This window comes from Mytilus galloprovincialis, chromosome 8 (genome assembly GCF_965363235.1).
Source record: "Mytilus galloprovincialis chromosome 8, xbMytGall1.hap1.1, whole genome shotgun sequence".
Classification (NCBI taxonomy): Eukaryota; Metazoa; Mollusca; class Bivalvia; order Mytilida; family Mytilidae; genus Mytilus; species Mytilus galloprovincialis.
The window spans coordinates 70,252,576-70,279,551 of NC_134845.1; the positions used below are offsets into that span (position 1 = coordinate 70,252,576).

At 32.7% G+C, this 26,976-nt stretch overlaps 1 protein-coding gene across 1 annotated transcript; it reads right to left on the bottom strand.

Annotated features, from left to right (window-relative positions):
• Positions 1-13,192: 13,192 nt before the first annotated feature.
• On the bottom strand, positions 13,193-24,687 carry LOC143042474 (uncharacterized). Its single transcript, XM_076214780.1, has 7 exons — positions 24,327-24,687; positions 22,192-22,326; positions 20,861-20,965; positions 18,736-18,857; positions 17,456-17,552; positions 16,300-16,461; positions 13,193-13,531 (listed from the first exon to the last, which is right to left on the bottom strand). The coding sequence occupies exons 1-7, from the start codon at positions 24,640-24,642 to the stop codon at positions 13,296-13,298; spliced, it is 1,173 nt and encodes a 390-aa protein (XP_076070895.1). The 5' UTR covers positions 24,643-24,687; the 3' UTR covers positions 13,193-13,295.
• Between the last annotated feature and the right edge of the window lie 2,289 nt (positions 24,688-26,976).

Below are 26,976 nucleotides of genomic sequence, written 5' to 3' on the forward strand. Positions count from 1 at the left end.
CCGATTATCTTTTTATCGTTCTATTACTGGTCGTTTCTTTCTCCTTAAGACAGTTTTATGCTTGACAAAAGCAAGCTTGATAACGTCTCCTCTCGCATTGTGACGTCGCTGATAACTTCTCCTCTCTTATTGTGACGTCGCTGATAATGCCTGGTCTCGTTTTGAAGTCTTGATACGAGAATTACGGAACAACAGAGCAGGGTGATATAGGCGGAGGGAAGGAAGATAAAATAAAATATAGCAGTATCTTTGACTTATAGGTGATTTTGGCTTAGCAAACAATTGAATTCATGTCAATTGCATTCAACTGAATTTGCTACATGATATGTATTGAATTTATACTGCAAATTAATCAGCTATTTTACTATACAGATAAAGCTATACGTATAAACGTTAGCTTTATACGTCAATGACCTCAACTAACCTATAAGCCCCGCCTTCTTATCGGAACTACTATATTTCATCAACAACGTCACGTCACAACCATGACAACGTGTAGTAACTAACAATGGTCAAACTTTTATGAATTTAAACTTGTTATATCTTCAAATTGGTAATTTATATACCATGTTTATTAAATGTTATTAATTAAGTTCATTTTTCCTTTCTAATTCCTTAAAATGTCAATGTCCCACCGCCTGGACTACGGTCATAGGGAAATACCAAAAAATGGTACCCCAAGAGAAAAATTCCAAACACTTCTTTTATAACAATATTTGTTACATATTTTTTTTTATTTTTATTATTTTTTATCGATTTCAGTATAAAAACAATATACGTATAGTGTCTTGAAATATGAAATTTATTTGTATTCGGCACGAAACAGGGGAAATGCTCCGTAGAACCTCGCATTTCCCCCGTTTCTAAGCCTCATACAAATAAATTTCATATTTCAAGACACTATACGTATATTGTCGAAGTGTACATCTACAAATAATAAATCGTGCATTTATGTTTCATTTATTCAACAATTCAATTCTCTCGTTTCAATACACCTTGCTTGTTATTACATAAAATAATTCATGGAAATTATACAACAGACGTATGTCGTGATGTCACCCTGTTTTAAGAAAAGAGTCGTTACTTTATACCGATAAATCTGACTTTCTTCGTACAAAAAATTGATGCTTACATTCGTCTGAAATTTCCTACAATGCAACTCGTTGATTTAAGACAATATCGCTCGTTGATATAAGAAAAGTTTATATCGATTCGCTTCTTCAATAGACTGGTACATGTCTTTCATGTTTATTATAACCTTTTAGAATATATGGGCGTATTTACACCACAAATTTCACTACGAGTACAAACAAACCTATGCATCTTAGCAGTGTTTAACGAGGGTGGTAAAGGGTTATTTTCGTGCAACGTGTTTTGCCATTTTTATTTCACGTGCAGCCGTGAAAAAGGTTCGTTATTCACCGTGTTTCGTGAAATCGGTAAAAAGATCAACGTGCAAGCCTTTTTTATTTGTTCGTTCATCGTGAAATGGCAATTTTATTTCGCGATCGTCCGTGCAGATACCCCCCCCCCCCTTTTTTACGCCCCTCTTTAACAGAAAGGCTGGACCTAGAAAATTAAAAAAGATTAAATGCATTTTAAATTTCAGAAAACTAAAATCTGAGCTAGATTTTCTTATTCGTTATCTTTCGTTCCTGCAATGCTGAAAATAAAATAAGTTTTAAAAAAAGTTTGAGAAGCTCCCCTCATATAAAATGTATAAGTTGTATTGATTTAAATATATGCAATTATAGGTGAAAATAGACATCTGCCGACAACAGGTGATTTAAACTGTAACTACCGTATCAAATGAAATTCATGTGTGTATTTATTTTGCCATTTTCTGCAGACTAGAAAAAGTCAAAATCCAGGTGATTTTAAATTTTCTGATTTATAGACTTCGTATAACATTTAAATATCTTAGTCCTGTCATGCTTTTAACATGTTTAACTTTTTTTTTAACATTAATTGGTGTCCTTGTGTTGTTTTCTGGTCTTTGGTCGGGAGGATGTCTCTTTGACACATTTCGTGTTTCCATTCTTAATTTTGATAAAATATATTTTGGACAAAGGAAGTAAATACATCAAACGCGACAACTGTGTATACACAATGTCATAAAACTAAAATTGGACTCGTACAATATGAAACAATTTATGACTCTGTCAATAACAAACTTAAGAAAAATAACCTTCATCCACTAAAGTCAAAATATGGGACACTTCATAAACATCTAATTTAAAACTTTAAGTCCTAAACTGTATAAAAATATCTTCTTTTAAGGTTCATGTGGACCCTATGGCTAAAATGGCCGTATTTTCACCTCAAAATTTACTTTGAGTACAGACAAATCTGCGCATCTGTAAAAAATTTCAGGCATAGCATGCCCTAGATAAATAAATTTCAAATATGTTTTATGTTTTAGAAAAATAAAAACTTACCAGGATTTTGCCGTGCACTTTTTTTCATTCCGCCAGAAGGTGCCAAAACAAACTAAGTTGGGAAACAGGTTTGAGAATTTCCCCACAGGTAATAATTGAAGTGAGCTGTATTGCTTGACATGGACAATAGATACCTGACAATAATTGGTTAAGTTGGGAAACAGGTTTGAGAATTTCCCCACAGGTAATAATTGAAGTGAGCTGTATTGCTTGACATGGACAATAGATACCTGACAATAATTGGTTATTTAAACTGTGTACCTGAGTGGACCATATCAAGGTAAACTCAACTGTTTGTTAATTTTATCATCTTCTGCAGGGACGAAAAAAAGTGTACGGCAAAATCCAGTTAAGTTATGAATTTTCTAAATCATATATTGCATTTGAATTCTATTTATCTAGGGCATGCTATGGCTTAAAACTTTTCCAGATGCACAGGTTTGTCTATACTCAGAGTAAATTTTGAGGTGAAAATACGGCCATTTTAGCCATAGGGTCCACATGAACCTTAAACATACTTAACATATGAATACACACTGTGTCAATTGTAAATAAATGCAATTGTTATGTTGTGGCTAAACCAGTTCAATTTAAATTTTCTAAAAAAATCAGGAAACCTGCTAGATGGCTTTATTTGTTTAAAATTGGTATGGACGAATACTGTTACATGTAATGCAGTACAGGCTCATGTTGATTTTTTAGAATTTAGATTTACGAGTTTAAGTTAATTTCGTGTATCTAAGTGAAAGAATATCAAAGTTACAATACAGAAATTGGACAAGTATGCCATTGAAACATATTTATGTGACAAAACAACATAAGCTTGTATTCATTACATGTAACATTCTAATGCAATTTTTATGTAACAATTTTTTTCAAATTCATAGTTGACCAGGCGTAACTAAGGAATGACCCGCCATTTTGAATTGATTGGACCGTCAAATCTACAATTGACGGTGACAACTCTTCAGCTACAGTACTGCTATTCCTTAAGTATTCGTCCATACCAACTTTAATCAAATTAAGTCGTCTCGTATGCCTCAATATTTTTTGGTATATTTAGTGTTCATCTCAAGAACCGTTTTGGCTACAACATAACAATTTTAACCTTAAAAAAGATATGGAGAAAATTAGATAAAAGTATCCTGTACAAAGCAAAACAAATATGTTCACAACATTGTGTACACGCAGCTGAAATGAAATAACTGTAAACTTAATACATTACTTATCACTTTTTACTTACTTTTATATCCTTTTGTAGACCACTAAACATCCCAATAAGATTTACTCTATAACATAAACTAATGAACTACATCGTGCATTTTGCCTAAGCAAATTTCTTATCTACAATGTAATCCAGGTGGTAAAAGAACAAGTTTAAATGTCCATTATAAGTAGGGTAAAATATATTGGATTGCATTGTGTGTTTTAGTGTATTTTATCTAATTTCAAATGTCAATATTTTATTATTTATGTGTTTGGTGTGTTGAATAAGATTGAAATGAAAAGTTTTAAACAATAATAAAAAAAAATTGTTTTGAAAAACATTGCAGGTTGAGCTACCTACAACAATTGTTACCCTTTTCCAATAATATGCAAAAGATTAATTCTAATGACATTATATGAAACTCTCCTATTTTTTGTATTACATGTATTTGTCTTTATTTGGACATTTCCGGTCCTTGAACTTATTCTTGAAAATGAATCTTTTCAATGCTTACCAAGGAACACGAATTCTCACACAAGTTTATTTAACAATATTTAAGAGCAGTACGGAGTGATGCATTTTTAACTGCTTAAAGATAGATAAATCGTGTACAAATACAGGAAAACGTTTAGACTATGTTCACGTGCCTGATAGAATATTATTATCAATTAACATATACATATGTTCAAGCACACAAATCCTCGATATATCTAAAGGTAATTAAAATATACAGCTTTAAACTGAATTATAAGCTTTGAAATAGCCGCCAGTAACTTTGAGTACTTTCAGATCTGTGCTATAATCTTTAACTTTGCCATTAAAGTGCGAGGTTTGGCATGCCACAAAACCAGGTTCAACCCACCACTTTTATTCCCCTTTAAAAGTGTCCTGTACCAAGTCAGGAAGATGGCCATTGTTATATTATTGTTCGTTTATGTGTGTGTTGCATTTTAACGTTGAGTCGTTTGTGTTTTCTCTTATTTTTGAGATATTGAGATCAGACGTGGCACGGTACTTGTCTATCCCAAATTCATGTATTTGGTTTTCTTGTTATATTTGTTATTCTCGTGGTGTTTTGTCCGATGCTTGGTCCGTTTCTGTGTGTGTTACGTTTCGGTGTTATGTCGTTGTTCTCTTATATTTAATGCGTTTCCCTCGGTTTTAGTTTGTTACCCCGATTTTGTTTTTTGTCCCTGGATTTATGAGTTTTGAACAGCGGTATACTATTGTTGCCTTTCTTTATCTATAAGTGACTTTTTGTTTTGAAAATGCATATGTACATATCTTCGTCCACTCTGTTTTTGTTAGATTCATATCTATTTGTATCTATTTAATGAGTAAAACTATTTTCAACTGATTCCTTATAGTTTGTTTTTTGTTGTACTGTTACACAACTTTCCCAGGATAAATAAGAGTTCGCGCATTAATCGAGAGGGACCCCGCCACATTCCGTGTGTGTCTGTTACCAGTCAGGAGCCTGTTATTCAGAAATTGTCAAACATAATTTGTCCTTGTTCATAATTTTTTCAAAAATATTAAGCCATTAGCTTCCTCGTTTAAAATGTTTTACATTATTTTGTCATTCCGGGTTCCTTTTATAGCTGACTATGCGGGTCCACAAAATTACAACACATTAATCCTCTGAACTAGCGAAACAAGAACCTGTTTATCCTCTTGAGAAATTGTTTGAAACACGCATTTTTTTTTACATAGGATACGACTATGATTACAGAGATTATATGTTGCTACCCAGGCATATTGATTATTTTCATATCGTATGAACATTGAAGGAAAGCTATCGTGCTATTTGTCCCGCTAGCTCCATGAAAAAAGGAAGCCAGGTCAGTAAACTGTGGTCATTACGAAAAATACACTGTTGACTATATAAGTAATGTTTGAAATGTTTTGAAACTACAGCGAGTAATTTCTTTCGAATCACACAGCATCTAACTTTGTGTCTTGTTGAAGTTCAATTGGGTTTTCTTTCCCATCTATTTCTTTTTAAAGCATTCTCAGGTAGCTTCGTTACTTGTGTTTGTATCAAATAAAAATATGTGAGTGAAGTCAGTGTGAGCCATTACTTGTGATGAGGAAACCGTAATTTTAACATTCAAATGCCTCATTTCATTCGTATTTTCTGTTTTTGGGGTGGTTTTTTTTTTGTCAATCTTCTTGGTTAATTAGGTTCGGTATAGGCCATATTGCGATTGATTACGTTTTTCAGGCCCAGAGATCCATCATAAACAATCACATGTCCCAAATACACTGATGTTAAACGGATAACAGTAACTGGAAAAACGACGATCCCAAATGCAATATGGCGACGGCAGAAATAGGTGAAATCTTTACAGTCATTGTTCTCAAATGTAACATGCTTTTGTCAATAGTTACTCAGCTGAAAGGTTTTTCTATACCACAACAACCCGGCCAAAGAGCAGCGTTTGGTCTGTATACTGTAAATGTAATGACGTTTCAAAGGACCAGATGCTCTCGAAATCGATTTTATCGGATATTTTCAACATAGTTGTAAATAAGTGTAATGTAAAAAGGAGTTAAATTCAATCACAAAGCACACGTGTTTTGACTTGTGAATAAAGATAACAAATTATTTTATTCTGCACTAGCACTTAATTTAAGGGGATACCAACAACAATTATAATATCATACAGAGTATATTAAATACAGATTGATTGATTTTGAATGGATTCAATCGATATAAGAAGACATGTAATGAGTGCAAAGGAAATGTCTCTTTATCTAAGTCACAATTTGAAAAAAGGAAAACCGTTATTGGTCAAAGCATGGTCTTCAACTAGGAGCCTTAGCTCACAGCAAACAGTAAGCTATAACAGGCCCAAAATAAGTAGTATAAAACCATTTAAACGGGAAAACCAACGGTCTAATCTACATAAAAAAAAACGTGAAACACTAATGGACCACATCAATAAACGACAACCACTGAACATCAGGGTCCTGACTTAGGAAAGGTGCAAACAAATGCAGCGGATTTAAACGATTTAATAGGTACCAACCTTCCCCATTACCTGGAAGAGATAATGTAACATCACAACACAGAAAGACACACTATAACATATCAATTGAAATGGCTTTACTCGATCAAAAATCATATTAACATGAGTGAACATTCACTGAACGAACAGATTTGATGTAAATACGTATACAAAATCATTGAAATATGGAGAGCGAATAGATAAGGGCAACAGTAGTATATCACTGTTAGATGCTAAATAATTACAGAAAGTCAAAGATAAAATGAAAAAAGATGCAAATAGAAATGCCTTTATTTTCTCGAAAATGAGGAAGAAAGTTTTTGGATAATTTTCGGGTTAAATTGTGAAACAAACAAATGAAGATAAGGGTAAATAGATAAGAAAGCAGGGATGAACGAGACTATTTTAATTTTGAAATTATCAATTTCCCAACCTTAGTAACAATATATCAACTTTATCTGCATATGATATGGGATATACATTTCCCAACTTATTCGGTATTCAGACCTACACAGACTTTGTAAAACACAACCAGTGTCTTGGCAGAAAGTTAATGAACCAGGGGTCATCACGTTCTCAAGAATCAATTGAAGCGTCCTTAATGGCCAATTTAAACAATTTCCATAAATTAACATAGAAAGATAACACAAAATTGTATGAGTTATAAATCTGTATAAAATAGAATCCATTAAGGTAGATGCCAAGTATAAGTCACTGTTAGCGTATTTTGACCCCAACGTCTCCCTCATATAAGAAAAATGGACAAATAGAACATATCAGTATAAAAGAGAAAAACAGGTAACTTTTCCACCATCTTTATTTTTTGTGAAGTTTATTCCAGAGTTGAGCCAGATACATTTGAAAGAAACGACCCTAGTTTTGCATATGATCAGAAAAATCAACCTAAAAACGAATACACAGCTTCCAATTCCTAAGCCTATATGATAGCTATTACAGTCAACACAAACGAATTTTCTAGTGAACTTGATTTACAAAAAATGTATATTTCATAAACTTGACACTCGTTAAACATGTTAAACATGTTAAACCAGTGTAGAGCATTCGAAGCAAAACTTTCCAAATGCGTAAGAAGTTTATAAATGACAAATGAATGATCATAAAATCTGATACGATTATTGTGAATCGATAAAACATGCACTAAAAATTTATCAGAGTCTGAAAAGACCATATGTTTTGCTCGACCAGTAAAGTCTTTGTCGAGATCTTTTCGGACTACACAAAATTTATCAAATACTGTGAATCAGACTTATTAATTAAAACCGAGACCAAAGTCGAGTACAGATACAAGTACAGTTAAGTTCTGTCGAGATAATGTCGAGTCTAGCGTATCAAATTATAAGCTTGGTGCCTTTGACAACTACTTATCAAGTAAAATCTTTGCTCAACTTTACTCGTCGAGCGAACGCAATCAGATGTAGTAAATGTGGCAGCGACCGCCAACCTACATATCAGCCGCTTTATCCAACATTTTAACAGACGGGAATAATAAGAAGTCAAGTTGGACTTTCACAGACAAGATGATAATAATATGAAAGTTTAAAACATATTACACGACCAGAGTAATCGCTCATTGGCATCACTTTTATTTCTCGACACCTTTGGAGTGCATAGTACATTAGAAGAATATATGTTATCTTCCCTCGCAGGTCGTGTGAAAATGTCAGGACGTAGAGGCAGTGGCTTTGTAGTTTAGTCATATAAGATTGACAAGTTCAGTTGTAATTAACAACATACATATACATGTAATGAAGCTATCTTCCGCTTCCAGAGAGAAAATACATACACCGTACATTGCTATGATACATAAACACGACAGAAATTCCGCATATCTTGTCTCCACAGGAACCAGATTATGAAATCATGCTTCATATTGGAAGAGACATGCTAATTGCACATCATGTTTTGATCACGTTGTTGGTACTCTAGGCTGGGTATTTGTTGGAAATATGTATTTAGGCGGAATACATACTCCTGATGATGTTAATGACACTCGCACCAGATGGTCAAGCTTAGATCTTTTAACCAAGTCCTTAAAATTATGACGTTCATGAGTGTCAAGTAGAGAAAGAACACATATTTGCATTCATGCAGAAACTTTTTTATTGTAATCATGCAGAGTAACTTCCTACTCTTTAAAATACTGAATGTTGGTACCTATCTGTATGCTGTCTACCATCCCCACAAACCAGATAATTTAAAGTAAGATATGTATTCGACTTAGTTGCGAGTTATGTCAATGTTTCTATAAACAGTGTGATGCTCAGGGGACCTAATCTTATAAATAGTTTGGTTGGCGTTCTCGTGCGAGTTCGAAAATAAATAGTCGGTATTATGGCAGATATACAATAGATGCTTTATTCAATCTCTGTAATAGAGGAACATAGGAATTATTTGCGATTTCTGTGATATAAAGACAACAACATCGATGAAGAATTAAAAGAATATCGCATGAGAGTAAATGTATTTCGTAACATTCCCGCACCGGCTATAGCTACATAAGCACCCCAAAAACTTATGGAAAGGATGTGTAGGACTTTGTCTGCCGAAATGTCTATGTGGGTGATTCCTTCACATCAGTCTGCAACGACAGTGAAGAAATTGACTTGATAAATAGAACTACATACGCTATTTAGATATTTTGAAACGTACATCTACTTAAGTTTTCATCAAACAGCTGCGTAGTAAGGGCTGTGCTAAATTCTAATAATCTTTCTAAAAACTTGGAGAGGCGGAATCTTTATACGGACGATTTGTCATTACAAAGAAGTCTCTGTCTGTATTGGGACTTACAATAGGACACATATGCTATCAGAGTTTCGGAAAATGAAAATGTGCTTACTCGTGGAGGCGTCCTCTCAACATTCAATGGTATTTTGATCCCGTTGTTTTTATTTCACCAGTGACTATTCAAGATAAAATTGTACTTTGACAGCTCGTGGCTAAATAAGTGAATTGGGATAACCCTTATTATAAACGTATCGACAAGAATTGGAGACATGGCGAATTTCTTTGTCATACCTTACAAATCTGAAGATCGGTAGAATATGTACGCCAGTTTCAAATCTAGATGATTCAAAAGTTGAATCACATACATTTCCCGATGCATCTAAGAAAGTGATTGCGGCAGTGGTATATTCAAAAGTTGTGTTCACTATGATTGATCTTAGACCGAAATACTGACTTATGTAGACGAAACGTGCGTCTGGCGTATTACGTTATAATCATTGTACCTTTGATACTTATTATCTATAATTTAAGTGGTTAAATATGAAGTTTAACAAACAGAAATCGATAACGTTAAACAAAATGTGTGTCTTCCAAAGAATACTACTCTTGTGTCATTAATTATATTTCTTGATTCACGTCGTGTTCTTTGTGTCGGCAGAATATTGAACCAGGAAATAATGACAGTCGTTAATTATGTTGTTTTATCATGTTTGTTTGTGTGCTTTTTCCGTGAGTCTCTTTGTGTTTCATTGATACATAAGACATGGCTTTGTACTTACACATGCCGTCATTGTGTTATTGTTACATTATTATTTTTGTATTATTGTATTTCATATTTGCTAATGCTTGGTCTATGTGCTCTTTTGTGTTTCTTTAATACGTAAGGACGTACCTCCTCTTTTTTTTAACAAATACACAATAAGCATATAAAAAAGCCAGTATACGGACAAGGTAATTTCTAATATAACTGATCCGAGTATATATCTTAAATAACTATATTCTTTTTTGAATTTTTGAAGTTCAATTATATAATAATATTTGGTACTGGAAGTCAAAGTTGAAGTACTTGTATAAAAGTACAGGATATTTTCTTTTTATTCAGCTGATGATTAAAAAAGTTTGTGTTTTATAAGTTATAATAAAGAGTGATAAATGCGTATATCAGACTGGAGTGTTCTATCTCCAGAATTCTGGAATTTATGTACCGTATTTAACTCTTTTATTGTCACAGGATAATTTTTCACCCATCAGAAGATTAGAAAATTTGTGTTTGATATGTTATTATAAAGAGGGATATAAGTGTAGATCAGACAGTGAGTGTTCTGTCTCCGGAATTTCGGAATTTATGAACAGCATTTGTCTAATTTTTTGTTTCATCATATCACTTCCTGCTTTGTTTCGAAATCAATGTGAAAATGATTTCTTTTCTCACTATTTCGAAAACGTGGTAGGTTTTTTAAATTGGTGATAATTGTCAAACATATTTTATTCTATTCCCGTAAATGTGTTTCATTCGACATTCCTGTCTTAAAACTATTTTTTGAGATACGAGTCTAACGACACTCCCGGCAAAATTTTGTATCTATGGAACGCCATTCGTGACATTTATGTATTCGTCACTACTTGTTGTATGTATGGAACGCCGTTTGGGTAACTTTTGATTGATATTTTATTTTTTGTCATTGTTATTGTATTTTTAGCACAGAAACGTTTAATGAAAGCATGATGATGTTTTGATATGATTGTAAAGGTTGTTTATTTGTTCTTTTCAGTTTTAACAATTCTTACACTAGAATGATGCACTACGTTTCCATTTGATGCCTTTTTATTTTTGTTTTTATGAATAAAAATGTGAAATACAATACTTGTTGGTTATCTGGTTGTTAATCCTATAAACTGCACAGTTTCTGATTGTTGGCGCTATGATAAATTGCTATTAAAGGTGAATTTTTCCAGATATTGGTAAACCGTTCAGATAGTAGAATCTTAATGAAAACACATTTTAATATATACGATTACACATTCTCACACCTGTCGGACTTGGGACGTTGTATATAATGGCTTGTTCAAAGAAAGAATCAAGGCTTTCCTTCAAAGTTTAAATCTTTGCAACAAACTATTTCTTGGATCTGCAGCAGATATGTTCCGAGGAAACGTTTCAAATCTTAGGGCATTAACTGTTTTCAGTCGATGTAAGAATTCCCACCATTCATCACAATAAAGCAAATTGTACCTTATAAAAGTTTTTTTTGCTTTAAAATTGAATGGAATAACTGGCACTGGACGTTAAACAAACAAACAAAAAATCAATCTAACCAGTTATAATCGAATTATCACATTTATCAATATGTTGGTAATGTTGTCCTTTGTTTTATGTTTTTAGTGCACATCGTTGTCAATTTAATGGAATGTTAGGTTACTGTCATGTAAGTGAAAGGATCTCATTTCTACATAGGATAATGCATATGCATGTACCACGTTTTTTATATTGCCAGTTGATGAGGGACTTTCCTTTTTTAATTTGCTCGGAGCTCAGTATTTTTTTTTAATTATTTTACGGTAAGCTTTTACGTCTGACAAGAAATTACATTTTAAATTCGATTTTTTTATTTTCATTTCCAAATACATTTTTTGGTGGAAAGTCCTTCAATTGTACCCTGAACAATTAGTTTTTAAATTTTAAGTTACCAATATCCTTAATAATGTCAGAAGATAACGATGTTTACTTTTTGATGAACCTTTGAGAAAATCTATTTTTTTCAAAAAAGAATACCCATCTTCGCTTACCAAGAGTTGCGGTCCAAAACTCTCTTCTTTTCCAATAGAAGACATATATTGTATTTCTGTATACAACTAAGTGTCTGCTAGAGACAGAACGAATCCACAAACATTTAGACTTCATGAACAATCGTTTCTGACCAATCACACTGGACACTTGAACTGTTTAGTCCGAGAGGCTAGTGCAGAAAATAAAATACCAAGCTCTTTTTGGTTTTAGTAGACATTTTTACATTGACTGTCAATTGCAGCTATTGTAATATAAAAAAAAGTGACAAGAACCTTCAGTTGCATCGTATTGTAGCTGCTGCCATATGCATTGAACGATGTTTACTAAGTACTTATTCAATACTTGTATTTGGCATACTGCATTATCGATTTGATCTCAAAGGAACGCCATCGAGACTATAGATATTTATTGGCGAATACAAAGCAAAAGAGGTTCCTTCTTTAACACAGTTAATGAAACCATATATGTCTTTCGAATTCACCAGCCTTGTTTTTTGGAATTATCATGTGTTGACAAAACTACGAGTGCACTATTTTTTTTATCAAAGCGAAAAATCCAAATAACTAACCATTATTTAACCTTAACAGTTTTCAAAATACAAATCATTTGATTTGTCTTGTTTTAATATATATTTAAGATGCATTGTGTTACCTTCGTAAAATGATGGCGACAAAATATGAAGTCGGAAGTAGGAGTGAAGTAATTGGGAAATGTTGAGACAGATCCACTAACATAAGTATAGTCGACCGACCTTATTACTTTTGAAATACTGTGACACAAAAGAAGATGTCGTGACCCTTCATCTGTCAACATTATACAAACTTTACTTTTACATGTTTTATACAGTGGTGCCAACCTTTTGACCATTGCAAAGTCAAGACTTTGGTTAAACGCATCCTGTAGAAGCAGATGAATCTTGTTATTTTAAATATTCTGTCAAAAAAAATTCACCATCAAATCAATTGAAGACTTCATAATAGCAATCGACTGACGTCAAAGATTTTGAGTACCTTTTACATTTTTAATATCATCAAACTTATAAAAAACAGAACTCTGTGTAGGTAAAACGAGTTTCCCATTAGAGCAACATTGCGTCTTCAATTTCATTCCCTTGTTATCATTGCCATGGATTTATCCAGATTTAAACCCATATTTACACTCCAGTCTATTTTATCACCATCATTGTTATTCAGACTCGCATAATAACAGGAGTTGTACCACCATCCACCTTTATATCTCTTTACACAATGTTCAAGGGAATGATCATTGTCCCGTTCAAAGGTTGAGAATTTTTGTCCATTTGCTATTTTGGAAGAGTTATCACCGTTTAAGGAATCGCCTGTAAAATATAGATAATATCACTAAGCAAACATGTTATATGGGATGAGCAACTACATATAAATTGAAAAGGTACAAAAAGCGTTTTCGATAAAATTGTTTTAATTGTTCGATATAACACTGAAATGTTCACGTCAAAATATGAAATTGCATTATGATAACGTTTTTTGTTGCAGACCCTGCTGAACTGCTGTTTGGTGTGAGCCAAGGTTCCGTCTTGAAGACCGTACTTTGGCAATAATGGTTTGCTTTTACAAATGTGACTTGGATGAAAAATAAAGGCAACAGTAGTATACCGCTGTTCAAAACTCATAAATCTATGGACAAAAAACAAAATCGGGGTAATAAACTAAAACTGAGGGAAACGCATTAAATATTAGAGGAGAACAACGACACAACATTAAAATGTAAAACCCACAGCAACGGACTAAGCATTAGACAAAATCCGATGAGAATAACCAATATAACATCAAAACCAAATACATGAATTTGGGATAGAAAAGTACCGTGACACTTCTTATAGTAATATGAATTCACACTCAAATATAGGAGAAAACAAACGACACAACGAAAACACAACGTAAAAATGTTACACACACAGAAACGAACTATGATATAACAATGAAAAGTTGTCTCATCGGCACTCATGAATACCACATCTTCTTATAAATATATATTGTAAACAAAATTTAATCAGGAACAAGCATATTACATTTACCAGCTAATACCTTCACTATATTTGATTCCAGCAATGAATATATTGGGAAAAATCCTTCAACTGTAAAATTACATTCCAATTGCTGTGCTTCATGTTTCCAACATTTTGCCAAATTATCCGATTACAAAATTTTCTACAGGAACGAATCCTCAAATCGTACATTAAAATTACCACAAATTAGACCGTTGATTTTCCCGTTTGAATGGTTTTACACTAGTAATTTCGGGGCCCTTTATAGCTTGTTGTTCGGTGTGAGCCAATACTCCGTGTTGAAGGCCGTGCATTGACCTATAATAGTTAATTTTTTTTTTAATTGTTATTTGGATGGAGGGTTGTCTCATTGGCACTCACACCACATCTTCCTATATCTATTTAATGGAAATTATGAATTCTAGACATTTAAAACACCATGAAGAAATGAGTGCCGAATTTACACTACAGTTTTGGTTGTAGCTAGAGCGAGCCTCGTTAATTTACGATACCAATATCATGTAACGAACTTGATACTCGACAAGAGCGATAATTTTCTATTTTCTTATCTAAGATAAGATCAAATAAAAATGTTTATTTCAATAAGCACAACTGTGCTATATAAAACAAGGAATTGTGGTATGATTAAAAATGAGACAACTATCTACCAAAGTAAAAATAAAGTAGATTTAAATAATAATGAGCAATAGTATACCCTTAAAAAATAATGACAATCCAAATTGTATAGATGGCTATAAAAGGCCTCAATATAAAGAATATGAACCAATTCATTTGAGAAAAACTCACGGTTTCACTTATAACAAAACAATTTTCCAAAAAATAATATGACAGACACGAACCAACGACAACCACTGACAGACGCATACAGAATTTTGTAAGCGCTCAACCCTCGCCTAACCTTGGACAGTGATGAAACAACACAGCATAAGGTAAAAAGATAAAAATCAGTTAAAAAAAGGCTTAACTCATCTGATCGATACAAAGAAAAACATTAAACAAAATCACAGACTTGGCAGGGTATAAATCTAACCCCATCTCTAAAAACAACAAAAAGACAATAATATTTTGTGTGTTTGTTGTATCTACTTTAGCTAGAGGTATAGGGGAGGGTTGAGATCTAATAAAAAAACTTGTATAACCCCGCTGCATGTTTGCGCCTGTCCCAAGTCAAAAGCCTTCAGTCTTTGTTAGTCTTGTTTGATTGTTAATTTTAGTTTCATTTATATATTTCAGAGTTTAGTATGACGTCCATTATAACTGAACCAGTACACATTTTTGTTTAGAGTTCAGCTGAACCACATCTCTGGGTGAAGGCTTTTCTTGTTGCATTTAGTCGTTTTTGTTTTGTTCTTAAAAATCATATTTCTATTTAGCCTACCTACTGATTGATTGGAACGCTACTATTGAGCCTAATGTTTGCGAAACGTGTGTCTGGCGTACCAAATTCCTCGATGAGATTTATAACCACTAGGCCGATGCTATTAATAATAGACGTTTCCTCCTCCAGGAAATTACCAAGTAATCATTTATATGCTCATTATTATCAGAACAACTCTTTAAAGACCGAACAATAAATAATAATGTTATTTTTCGTCTTTTAGTTCTTTTTTTTAAAAACTTATCCACTGCGGTAAATTCAGTACTGTGAAAACAATTCACTTACAGTCAATTAAAATCTGTTTAGTCGCTGTTCATTACCTGATATTTACCTGTACACATCAACAACCTACTGAATTGTTTGCAAAGCTACAGAACATTACTGGGTTGACTTAAAATTTACCTAGACTAAACATTGCTGAATAATTTATAGTTCAGACTTTTCAGAAGATTTTAAGACAAGAATGGCCGTTTAAGACTAATTAAACAAATTACTGGTTGGTACAACTTGCTAGTAAGCTTAATTCTTCTGCAAATCATGTTAATTTAAGAATTGAATGAAATATAGTACATCAATACAATAAACATGTCATAGTCATAGTTTATATAGCTTGTTGCTGAACGAAACATAAGTCAAACCCTTTGTGCTTATAGCTAATAACTCAAATCAAATTCTTACATACCAGCAGTACCGCTATATCCAGACACGTTTAACATATATTTACTGTGCTCATCACCTACTCGGAAATTAGAGTAATCTGCATATTTTTTTATTCCATCTTTTTCAAGAATGAAACGTGCCCTATGCCGCCCAAAGGTCGATATCCCATGTATATAGTCATTGCCTGTGAATAAAGAGATATCAAATTTTAGAAATAATGTGTGAAATATTAAAAAAAAAGATAAACAAAGAAGGGGTAGATATAGACATGGATAGAAATATCCGAACACACGTGGTGATGTGAATAAAAAATATCCGATCTAATCTCTTTGATAATGTACAAATGTATAGATGTCGGGATGTGAATATGAAAACATAAGATTTAACCTCTTTAAGAGTGTAATGGAATTTTTATTAGTATTCCATATTGACCAGTTTGTAGATTTAGTTTTACCTTCAAATAAATAATTTTCAGAACATAAATTCACACAAAATGTATAAAATGTAGCTTATTTTGGCAATAAAATTTAACTGTGCCAGATTCACGCACTTTTTGAGCATCAATGTTGTTTTGGTGATCATCACGGCAAAGTTAATTTTTCCATTCTGATTTCTGATTTAACATGTTTAAAAGATATGCATTCCTTAATTTAAATGATTTGGGATTTTATAACACCAAGGAAAAGTGCTGGCTGCTCGAATGATAATTCCTCGTGGACTGAAAGTGCAGTGCACAGGCAAATTTCTCTCACATTAATTTCACCTCAAACAAGCTTATGTGAAATTCATACTATTTTTTTCCCTATAAAATTGACGTGTAAAAAAAAAGTTATTCAAGATCATTTATATATTTTTTCAAATTTGAATTAAATCATGAAACGTTTCTTTTTTTTTTTTTTTTTTTTTTTTTTTTTTTGTAAAGTTCACGTTAAATTCAGGTGACAATTTTGATGTTAAGTTCATGTAAAAGCTCGTTTGCATGTGTAGTATAGAGCTATCAAATGACGGCCAGTCTATAGGCATAATGAATAAATCTTTAATTTGAGCGTTGTTTTCCTTTGCCAATTATTTGTGACTTTCATTACATTCAAATGACTTTTGAATTTGGCCTTCTTATTTTTTAATACTTATTGCAAACCGACGAGATATGTCCAAAACATTCGTCTTCCTGTTTTTACCTAACCAATGTGTTCCACTAATGTCCCCAAATCCTTCTCTGTAGTCCGACCACCATTTATAAAAACTAACAGAAAGATCAGAACGTCGTTGGAATACCTGAAAAAGAATGTATATAAATGCATTTCGGGACAACTGATTGATACAAACTAAAAGAGGTGGTATGATCGCCATTTAAACAACTATCCACAAGAGAAAAACATGTGTTGGCAACTATTTACAGTTATATCATATATATTCCGTACATACGGAATAACTACAATCCCGTTCCCTTTTCACGAATGTGAACTACCGATTTAGACTTTTTACTGGGTTTGTAATAACATGAGCAACACGACGGTACAACAGGTCGATTAGAATCTGCTTACCCTTCCGGAGCACCTGCGATCACCCCCAGTGTGTGGTGGGGTTCGTGTTGCCTAGTTTTCTTTGTTGTGTCTTTTGTATAAATATTTGTCTGTTTGTCCTTTTTTTTTTTAGCCAAGGCGTTTTCAGTTTATTTCCAATGTAAGAGTTCGAATGTCCCTCTGGTATATTTTACATCTCTTTTAAATCAATTAGAACACAGACATATGTTCATTCATTGATAGAATATCATTTAAACATAAGTAAAATACACACAGAATCCCGGTAAGAAAGGAACGAAAAAATCTAAATATTAATCAAAATGACATTTCATAGGTCTTATATTTTCTTTGTGTAGACTTTTATTCGTCAATGGATTCTTTTCGTTGCTGGGTTACTATCATATTGACGTATAATCATAACAGTCATTTGTACACTGATTTTTCAACCTTTAATGAGAGGCTCATTTGTAAAAAGTCTTTTGTTCAAAAAAAGAGAAATAGACAAGTCACAATCCACAGAAGGATTCTACAGACACAAATAAATATTGAGCACCAAGAGGATGAAATATCTATGTTCTGGAAGGTTCCAACACCGACATCCGGCTGTTGCTAACTTATTGCCGAAAAAGGAATTGTCTAGTATATACTTTTCCGATAATTTATTTCAATACACACGATTTATTCATGATAATATTATTGTTTCTGTGTGCTGTGAGTATAGATGTACCTTTATATGTATATACCTGTGTATAGCTTATTGATGTTATTTAAAATCATTAATTGGCTAAATGTGATACACCATTGAAATGCAAATACAAAAATAAATTGATACAAAGTTCCAAACTAGTTAATGTAAAATGTTGCTTTAAAATAATTTTTAACAAATTATCTGAAGTTAAGGTTTAAAAATAATAAATTTTCTCACAAAAACAAACCGTCCATCTTCTATTATCCTGCAATACACAGTAAGCATATTTTGGGCGTTTTGCACCAGACGGGTAGATTAAGAAGACACCATCTTTTGAAAAGTTGATATCAGCACATTCGTGGGGTATGGCTGAAAAAAATGCATATATATATATATACACATATATATATATATATATATATATCCAAGGTAACACTACGACTATTGAAGTTATATTTTTTATATAGCGGATGTGGTCGAGTGGTCTAGAGCGCTGGACATGAGGCTAAGCGATTGGTGCTGTAGTGTATCAAAGGTGTGAGTTCGAATCCCGGTGAGGGACGGACAAAAATTTGTCAGTATAAAATCTAACTCTAACACTGTTTGGTGTAATTTTCAGACTTATTTAAATATTTGCATTAACCTTGTATCTAAATCACTCTTAGATCCAGTGGACATGTATATTGTATGGTTTGTCACTTGTTTAGACTTGTTTGTAAAATATACTTATTTCCAGTGACTGTATAATGAAATGAATCATGATCCTATATGATATATAAAAATTGTTGAGTTAGATTGCTGACAAATAATAAATACATTGTGTATGAAAATAATAATATAACATCTACACACGCTTAAAAAACACGTGTCTCATGTCTATCTCTAGATTCACCTTCCGTGACAAGGTAACACTACGACTATTGAAGTTATATTTTTTATATAGCGGATGTGGTCGAGTGGTCTAGAGCGCTGGACATGAGGCTAAGCGATTGGTGCTGTACTGTATCAAAGGTGTGAGTTCGAATCCCGCTGAGGGACGGACAAAAATTTGTCAGTATAAAATCTAACTCTAACACTGTTTGGTGTAATTTTCAGACTTATATATATATATAGCATTGGTTCGAATCCCGGCGAGGAAAGAACCAAAAGTTTGCGAAAGCAAATTTACAGATCTAACATTGTTGGGTTGATGTTTAGACGAGTTGTATATATATAAATATATACATAAGTACGTCTGAGTCAGTGACAACCCTACAACAGATGTATCCATCGGATCGCCATCAATGATGGTGATACATGGCTGTGTACATAATGTATATACAACTCGTCTAAACACCAACCCAACAATGTTAGATCTGTAAATTTGCTTTCGCAAATTTTTGGTTCTTCCCTCGCCGGGATTCGAACCCATGCTACTGTGATATCGTGACACCAAATATATATGTGTATAGTCTGAACATGCACTTTGTCGATTAACACATCATATTGATGTGTTATCCATATTTTTCGCTTTCCTATTTTGTGTACAGCGTGGAAATTTTTCATAACTTTTCAATCTATATTTGTACCTATAGACATTGGGGTTTTAACCAACGCAATCATAAGTTTGAACGTTGTTTTCAATAAGACTTCTTTGTATATGCTTAAGAATGTAGCTTTGACACAGTTATGAGTGTTGTAGATAGATCAACAATTGATTTGACATTTATAAGCGTTATTTTTCAATATATCGTTAAACGAATAAGCTTCATCAGGCGCGTACACCCAATCATGTAAAAATTGGATGCTGTAAAGTAGTTTTTGCTATATATTTTAAATGCAAGTTATGTGTTAACAGACGAAGAATGATTTGCCAACAAACACTGAATTCACAAATATTTACTTGCTACTGCCACGCCACAGGGTCATACTCGACTTATGAGTCGTATATGTCCCCTATGCGACTGTCGTACAAGTGATAAGTTTAGCGCTATAAAACCAGGTTCAATCCACCATTTTCTACATTTGAAAATGCCTGTATCAAGTCAGAAATATGACAGTTGTTGTCTATTCGTTTTTGATGTGTTTTGTCATTTGATTTTGCCATGTGATTAGGGACTTTCCGATTTGATTTTCCTCTGAGTTCAGGATTTTTTGTGATTTTACTTTTTGGTATCTGCCGCCTCTCTTTTTTAATTTAGATTACTATATATCTTTTCAAATCTGCTACTTTAATTCCAATTTCTCTTCATGCAGATGATTCATTGTTTCTGTACTAGATCAGACCTGGTAAAGTCATTTATGTGTTAAGTGTGACAACAACAAACCATCATGTTAGTGAAACGTTTTACCATAAGTGACAATTTTCCAACAAAGTTGATTTCAGTGTTTACCTTTTTCCTGTTTGTTTGTTCCTGCTGGCAATTGTTTTTGTTGATCTTTACATTCTGATATTTTGTCGGTATTCGCTTTAACGACGGCAGTCAAGTTATCAAAGCCTGTGGTGATAAAAAAAATACAATTAAAATATAAACCCTTTATTTAGAAATACTTTAAAATATTCACGTTTTCACACTATTAAATCTGCTCCACGTCGAACCTGGAATAATTAATACGACTTAATTACCCCTGTTTACACTTAAAAAATCAATCAAGTTTTGATTTTTCCTTGCAACAAAAATTAAAAAGTTAAGCGCCAAAACTGTAACCCACATCTGGCCACTTTGAATATTTACATTTTATTTCATCACAGATTCATTTTTGATTTCGAAGTCTGATTTTTTTTACCTAGCTCCTGACCACTTTGAAAGAATTCCACATCAACCCCTTTCTGTCTTTTTAAATAATGTCATTTTGCACCGTTTCGCCCTCAATAAAGCGACGGATATCTTATAAGTTTCATTATATGTCATTATGCTGGTCTTCCACATAGCTAATTACACTTATGGTCCAATAAATACGATAGTCTGTGACGACACAGGTATATATATGACTTCCGATACATAACGTCATGAAACCATTTTTTTCCACTGCATGTTAATTTTGATAGCGAAATAAATATCTGAATGGTTGTAACTATTCAACGTGACGTCGAACAAAACTTCATACTCCCTTCTGAGTATCATATTCCTCCTGAACGCCGGGATTGCCTTGAGCGACGTTACCCAAAGTTAATGTTTTTAAACTTTTAGATCACTTTTTCTTTAAAGACAGTAAAGTAATTTCGTTTTTTTTTAAACTATTTCAGATCTAAAAACAGAAATAAATAAGTATTTAACTTTTAATCGGTTCTTATTATCATTGTGTATATTGTGTTTAGTTATAAAAAAAAACGGATACGAAAACAATTATGTGAACTAATACCTTATGTTCAGAAGTTCAAAAACGTTTAGGCAGTGGAATAAAACATTCATTTCCCTTAGCGTCCGGAGATACGAAGATAACATCTCCCTCGAAAAATTATATTTCCCTCGGGCACAGCCCTCGTGAAATATGAATATTCTTGGGTGAATAAATCTTCATATTTTACTCAGGCACGGGAAAAATGTATAATGTTACACTGAAGACATATTTATCTAACGTCATATATCAGCAAAGCAAAAAACCTCACATGAACTCACTTTGCGTTCACATATAGAAGGCGAGTTAATGAAGCCTGGTTCGCCCACATTAACTCCAACTTACATTTTGATCTGAGTTCTCCAAAATTGCTTCTATCGTTTACCTTTTTGTACAACAGATACATCTACCATTGGTTTTTGGTGACTTTGAGTAGTTACGACGAGTTGTTTGAATTCTTGCACAACTTGTAGAATTGTGTCAGTATATTCGGTTACGACTGCAGTCAAGTTATCATATCCTACAGCAAAGAAACATATCAAAATGTTGATAAAATTAGTGCATGGAATTACTCATAATTAAAAGACTTCAACTACAAATGTTCGATTACAATAATCAGATAGTTATTAATTAAACCCTCAAATTATCACTCGGCCAAAAAATTTCAAACAGGCGCAAACAGGGTCATTTCTTCTCTGTAATGTGTTCCTGTACTTCGCTGTTACTTTTTGTGTATCTTTGCGACTCCACAGAAATGTGTCTAGAGACCTAGACAACTCGAAAACAATCCTAAGTGGAAAACGGCAATGTGTGTATGGGATGACGATGTACTACTATGCCTTACAAGGTTAGTAATCACCAGATATTGGTCATGTACTTAGTCATATGGACACAAAAATTTAAAAAAAATATTATTGATATACAAGAAATCAAAATGCTCATATCAAATAATATGTTATATAGATATCGTTGTCACCTCTGTATCTTCTTTTTGTATCTCCTCTCGTTTCGATTCTTCAAAAGCTATATGTGTACCAAAACATCTTTATCGTTCAATTACCCCTTATTGTTTTGATATTTCATAGAACTTGCTATAATATTAGCCTCAGCTACCACTATGAAATCATTACCTCTGAGTATAACAGTGCAGTAAATATGCGTTCTGAATTATTTTGATGATTAAGTTAAACCATTCCAATTGATGTGTCTTTCTATGTTGTGAGTTGTGAGGGTATCAACAGCCCAGTAGTCAACACTTCGGTACCGGTGTTTACATGAATATCAATAATATGGTCATTTTTATAAATTTCCTGTTTACAAAACTTTGAATTTTTTGAAAGACTAAGGATTTTCTTATCCAAGGCATAGACTACCATATCCGTATTTGGCACAACTTTTTCGAATTTTGGATCCTCAATGCTCTTCAACTTTGGACTTGTTTGGCTTTATAAATATTTTGATATGAGCGTCACTGATGAGTTTTATGTAGACAAAACGTGCGTCTGGCGTCCTAAATTATAATCCTGGTACCTTTGATAACATTTACACAATTGTTTCAGATACGGGTGAATGTGTTGTACCATTGAAACGTTTAAAGCCGCTGCAATTGTTTCCTCTGGCTTCAGTCAGCAATTTGATGTTCAGTAGTTGTTTCTCGTTTTGTACATTATATAAGACCGTTGGTTTTCCCGTTTGAATTGTTTTACATTAGTATTTTTTTTTTTTTTTTGGTACCGGTATTGATTGCTGTTATGTGTGAGCCAAGGCTCCGTGTTGATGACCGCACCTTGACTTAAATAGTTCACTTTTATATATTGTGACTTGGATGGAAAGTTGTATCATTGGCACTCATATCACATCTTTCTATATCTATATTGTATAACAAGTTTTGGCATTATCTTCAGTATTCAGTTTTTTTAATTTAAAAAAAATATGTTGACTCGAATGATTTTTTCTAATTTCTCATCTGAATTGAATGTAGATGTCATATCCGTATATCAGTTATCTTTCAGGAAGCATTTTTTCTGCTTTTTTCTGCCTTATTCACATTTCTTGATCATTGTGAGAAAGATATTTCTCCTCACTAGTGAAATATCTGACATCGGCAAAGGATTGTTTGAATTAAGGCGTCAAATTTTCTTGTTTTTTCTGAATTACTTATTGTGAAGTCGTGAAAAAAGGCGACCATTCCTAATGACGTCACATATAAAGAAACACAGTGTTCTGCACATCTTTGAAAAGGAATGATAAAAATCATCAGAGAAACAGATTTCATCAGTATAACTCGTGCAATACGATAGTTCTTCGCTCTCAACAGTTAAACATGTTAAATGTTTTAGATTATTTAAAATGTTCGGCACTTTGAATATTTAAATTTAACTGTCTCGAGCAGAAAAATATCGTAACACACCTTTGATGGAATCTATAAGTACATAATACTTAACTATTAATAATACTTATCAATATGTTAGTTTATACAGATATATTTTTATCTAAAAGTAAATTGAAAAAAACAAATACCTTTTTCCTTTAAAACGTTTTCAACTACAATCCTTAATTTGTTATTCCTGCTGACACTTGAATTGTTTTCAATATCAGAAACGTATTCATAGAGTTTTTCTTCCAGAATTCTAATTTGTGCTTTCACTGCTGCTAAGACACGTGCTTCTATACGTCTGTTTGCTTTAGACATATCAAGGGTGGCAAATAATGGAGCATTTTGAGTGTCAAGTAACGGCACATCAACGTCATCGTCATTAACTGCAGTGGTCAGTTGTAATAACAAACAAAGAATAAGTCCATATTTCAAGATTTTAAGAAGCGATAAATAATCCATGTTTGAATTGTTCACATAGACTGTTCCCTGAGATTGTAACTGTATATCTCATTATTAAATAGTATGTTGAAGATTGTCAAGAGGTTTAGTTTTAATGGCTTTAATTAAACGCAAGACTCTTATAAGGAATGACTTAAAAAGGAATTCAAGTACATGTAATGATACCTGTTCTTACCATACCTACATTTTAACGAACATAGGAAAAAAGTAATCAGTTGTTATAAAAACAATAGACATTCTTGAAATAAGCACATGTATGAAGAAATAAAACCATTTTTCCTGAGCCCAGTTGCTTTTTTTTTATTCTGCAATTTCATACTTTAGTTAATTAACGTGACAGTTAATTAATGTCAAAAATATGATTTCTATGTTGTGTCTGGTTTATTATTGTCTGTTTGTCTTTTCCTTAGTCATGGCGTTGTCAGTGTTTTTCGACAATATAAGTTTGATTGTCCGTTGGTATCTTTCGTTTGTCTTTTAAATGAAGTTACTATATTTGCTTTTTCTTTTTTTTTTTTCCTGTACGACTTGCCTATGAAGTTTAGTTTGGTTTTTTGTATGAGAATGCGATAGTTTTTATTTGAAGTCTTCTTGCATTAGAACACAACTGTCTTTAAAACCCTATTGGTTATTTCCGTATGATATCAATGCATCTTAGGTAGCAGTATAACATAAGTATGTGATTTGAGAATAAAAACAACTATGGGTGCAATCAACAGTTTTTTTCTATGACGTCATATTTTGAGGGACCATGTATAAGTGACCCATAGTGGTGGACTGATTAATAAAGATACTTGTATAAAACTAGATATCACTGGAATCAGAATGTTCTCTAGTTTATAATGGAATAAAAAAAAAGTGTACTTTTAATAGTATAAAAAAGTTTTATCCAGAGAAACTGGGAAAAACATTGCCTAATTTAAGCTTAAAAATCAGGTCATGTGCACACCCCTGAAGACATGATACCTGCACATTTTTCATAATCAAAGTTGTATGAATTTCATAGATTTTTACCTGGTCTTTCAAAAAATTCATGCTTCAGGGTACGTTCGCCTGCTCCGAAAAGAGCTACAGTGGCTGCAAATAAGTTTTCAATTTTCACTGCCAAAAAAACAGACTGTTTACAGTGTTGTCTCCCCTCAAAACATGTATATTTAATCTAATTTTTTAAATTATTTTAATCATTCAACCTGCTTTAATTGAAGTTAATTAGCATATCTTTTCAATCAAATACAAAAAACATGATACTTTTTCACCAATTATGTTGATAAAAAGGGACTTCCCTCCATGTCTATTTTTAGTTGGGGAATAACCCCTAGTTTTTTTATACGAAACTGTTTATAGCACCCTATGCGTATACGTACAATCTCCAACAATTTTCTTGTTATTATAAAAAGCAAAACAAATACGGAATCTCAAAATTTGTTTTTGGTATATATAATTTCTCCTTGCTTCGGTGCTAGAAAAATGTGGACTGCGACAGACGTAAAAATATCATTGGAAATGTAAGATGCAATTTCCCAATATAGATTGGTTCGTTTGATTTCTTTGGATCTTGATGAACAGTCTTTTGATACATTTTCTTTGATAACATTCGATATTGCAAAGGACATTTGTCATAACATGAATACTCCATTTAGCCCTAGTCTATTTTAAGGTTTGTAAGTGCAATTTTTTTCTTTTTTAAGTAAACCGATGCGTGGAGGTTTTTGACTAGCGTAGCGGATGCTGAAATAATAAAAATACAAGGTGATTGTTTTATCCCGTTTAAAACATCTGATTATAATTCCATGGACCAATATAGTGTGAAAAATATGGCCATTACAAGTTAAGCGATAAATGGTAAAACAATATTTCACACAATGATCCGTGCTATATTCGAAAATTTAGTTCTACCTGGATATACAAATACAAAAGAAGTATGGTTTAAGAATAAGACAATTGAGAGTTGGAAGAATGATATATGAATATTTAAATTTCACGTAATATTTCGTCACCTGAAACAGTTTTCACCTAAGTTCTACCGGTAGGAAATGCTTTGAAAAAACGGATTTGGTAAACACTCGGTATTCGATCTCATTATCTCATAACATGCTTGAATTGTTTACACTCGAATGAACTATAATCGTAGTAATAAATCAAATAGCTCACTCACATTTGTCGTGCTGTGATACTCAGTGACATATACAATCACGAAAAACTGAGAAGAAATTATGTATGTCTGCACTGCACTCATGGATTTTATCAACTATTTTTTCGAATACTCTTTAAATGCCCATTTTAAAATGTATGTATATATCGTAAAGTAAATGACATTGTTCAAGTTCAAAGAAG

Bases quoted from the DNA above. Each gene is read 5' to 3' on its own strand.
- LOC143042474 (XM_076214780.1), bottom strand. From the start codon at position 24,642: ATGGATTATTTATCGCTTCTTAAAATCTTGAAATATGGACTTATTCTT. The intron at 22,327-24,326 runs GTATTTGTTTTT...TCTTTGCTGTAG, and splicing joins AAACGTTTTAAAGGAAAAAG to GATATGATAACTTGACTGCA. The intron at 17,553-18,735 runs GTTTGTTTTTGT...ATTCTTTTTCAG, and splicing joins AGGATAATAGAAGATGGACG to GTATTCCAACGACGTTCTGA.